Source organism: Musa acuminata, chromosome BXJ2-10, assembly GCF_036884655.1.
Source record: "Musa acuminata AAA Group cultivar baxijiao chromosome BXJ2-10, Cavendish_Baxijiao_AAA, whole genome shotgun sequence".
In the NCBI taxonomy this organism is placed as follows: domain Eukaryota; kingdom Viridiplantae; phylum Streptophyta; class Magnoliopsida; order Zingiberales; family Musaceae; genus Musa; species Musa acuminata.
Window position 1 is genome coordinate 21780271 of NC_088347.1, and position 2468 is coordinate 21782738.

The window sequence follows — 2468 nt, forward strand, 5'->3', positions numbered from 1 at the left end:
GATATTTTAGTTAATTTTTCCGTATAAATGCCATTGATTAGCTCGAGGGAACGAAGTAGGCAAGCAATCTCTCAACCGTAGGCGTTTGGTTGGAGGTTTTGTTCTGCTCGGTTAGGGGCGTCGTCGATGGCGAGATCGGGGAGGGGAGGAGGCGGCGGCGACGGCGGTGGCCGATGGCGGAGCACCGGCAGCGATATGGCGAAGGCAACGCGATGAAGTGCAAGAGCCACCCGTACGAGCAGGGCGTCGGCGTTTGCGCCTCCTGCCTCCGGGAACGCCTCCTCGCCCTCGTTGCCGCCCAGAACGAGCTCTCCGCCAACCACCATCGTCGCCGGAGATCCGACCCACCCCCGCAGCCTCCGCCGCCTCTCGTGTTCCCCCGTTCCAGCTCCCCTTACGTTTCCCACCGTCGATCCGTCGGATTCGACGCCTCCCCTGCCCACCCCCACCCCCACCACAACACGCGGTTCTTCAGCACCCCGCAGGTCGGCCCCACCTTCGGCGATGCGGCCGATGGCGGCCGGTTCGGCGAGATCAGCGGCGGACGCAGGCGCAGGTTCTCTTTGAGGACCATCTTCGGGCATCACAGGTCGGATGAAGCGGAGCCCGGTTTGGGGGCTCCCAAGGGTTCGGCACCGGGTTCTTGGTTCTCAGCTCTAATCCGAGGCCGCAGGAAGAAGGCGCATCTCTCCTCGGCCGCAGAGGAGGAGGAGGAGGAGGCGCCGCCGGTGGGAGCGCGGCGATCGCTCCGAACAGTAGAGAGGGGAATGCCGCCAACAATGGAGTACGAGGACGACAACGACGACGGCAACGGATACACCAGCGACAAGTGTCGGCGGAGGCCAACCCCGACGCCGATGCGGCTGTTCCCAGCAGCCCACCGGCCACATCGCAGCATCAGCGCCGTCTCGGGCTTCTCCGCCTGCCTGAGCCCACTGGTGAGGTTTAGGTCCGACGCACGGAGAAGCCATACGGCGGAGCCGGAGATCTCCCGCGACATCAGTAGCCCGTCGTACCCCATCCAGCACTGGAACCCCGCCGCGCTCGGGCCCAACCTGTCTAGAAATGTGGCGGCGTCCAAAAAACTCAAATGACGACTTTGTCCCCTAACGAAATCCCCATTTTACCACGTCTGTCCTCAGCCCTTTCTTATATTTCTCTCTCTTCACAACCAGCAATAAGTATATATATATATATATATATATATATATATATATATATATATAAAGGCTTTCACCTAGAAAGTTCTGTGACACACAATCAGATCGCATCTTTGAGAGGACGTTGATTGATTGATTATTTTTTGGTTTCTTTTTTATGCAGACGTTGAGTGTTGAGAAGTCAACGAATCTTGGCATATGCTTCCGACAAAAATGGCTCTACCCGGATTGACTTTTGGCAGGAGACACGATATGGTGTGGCTGAGTTGTCGATGATGTGACATCGGATGGCAAAGGGGTTGAACTGCTCCAGCACTAGTGATCGGCCGTCAACTCACCAATGATTTGATTTGGGGGACGGTTGGATTCTTCTTCTTGCTCAGTGGAGAAGAATATGATTGTTGTGCCCGTCAAGTAAGGATGGGCAGGTAGGGTCACATGTTGGCCGAGAGAGAGCACCTTCCGTGGTTGAATGAACAACCAACCCACGGTGCATACTTGAGAGGGAGATTGGTGAGCAATTGCTTGCTCACCCAATGCTCATGCTCATGCTCATACCAATGCGAGCATCCACATTCCTCTCACATGCTCATTAATAAGATGGCATGCTAATCTCTTTCTGTTTATAACTATAGATAAATAGTTTCTAATTGTTGGTAGAGTAGACTAGTCCGAGTGTTGACATTGTCCTAACCGGCGTAAGCATAACACGATTCGGAGATACGTCTAGTAATCACATTTATTATAGGTGTCGTCAACAGTGAAGAAAGTCCAGAAATGAAAACATAAAAGTCCAACGGAGTAGAAAATGTAAACAAAAAACGAAGTCGCCAAATAGAATGGTAGCGACCGACAGGTGAATTGTCTTCCGTCGAGAGTGACAAAGCTAGCTTAGCTTGTCTGACCAATTTATGATGGCTATTTTTATGAAACTATAAAATATCGTCTAATAAGAATTATCCTGCCAAAACTGATATAAAAAAAAAAACGTCTCAGCTTCCAGCTCTTGTCAATAAATATAATCCTGGTCAATAACGTAATAAAGCCGACAAATAATAAACAAGAAGATGAGCCAGATTTCATAAGAAGCTACCTGATAATTCTGGATCTAACAAAGAGGATAAACATCAAACAAGATATCAAATATAATCCTCTACCAGAAACTTCAAAAACTTACTATAAAACTTGTATTATTGGCAAGAATGAAACAAAATCAAGTAGAATCTTCAATAACATAAAATAGACAGAAATTATTCGATCAAAAACAGAAAGCAACTTCAGTTTAATAGAGTTAATAGGGAGAACTGC

At 49.8% G+C, this 2468-nt stretch overlaps 1 protein-coding gene across 1 annotated transcript; it reads left to right on the top strand.

Moving 5' to 3' along the window:
* The first annotated feature begins 42 nt into the window (after window positions 1-42).
* LOC135624482 (uncharacterized) lies at window positions 43-1152 on the top strand. The gene has a single exon (XM_065128131.1). The coding sequence runs from the start codon at window positions 174-176 to the stop codon at window positions 1092-1094; it is 921 nt and encodes a 306-aa protein (XP_064984203.1). The 5' UTR covers window positions 43-173; the 3' UTR covers window positions 1095-1152.
* The last annotated feature ends 1316 nt before the right edge of the window (window positions 1153-2468 follow it).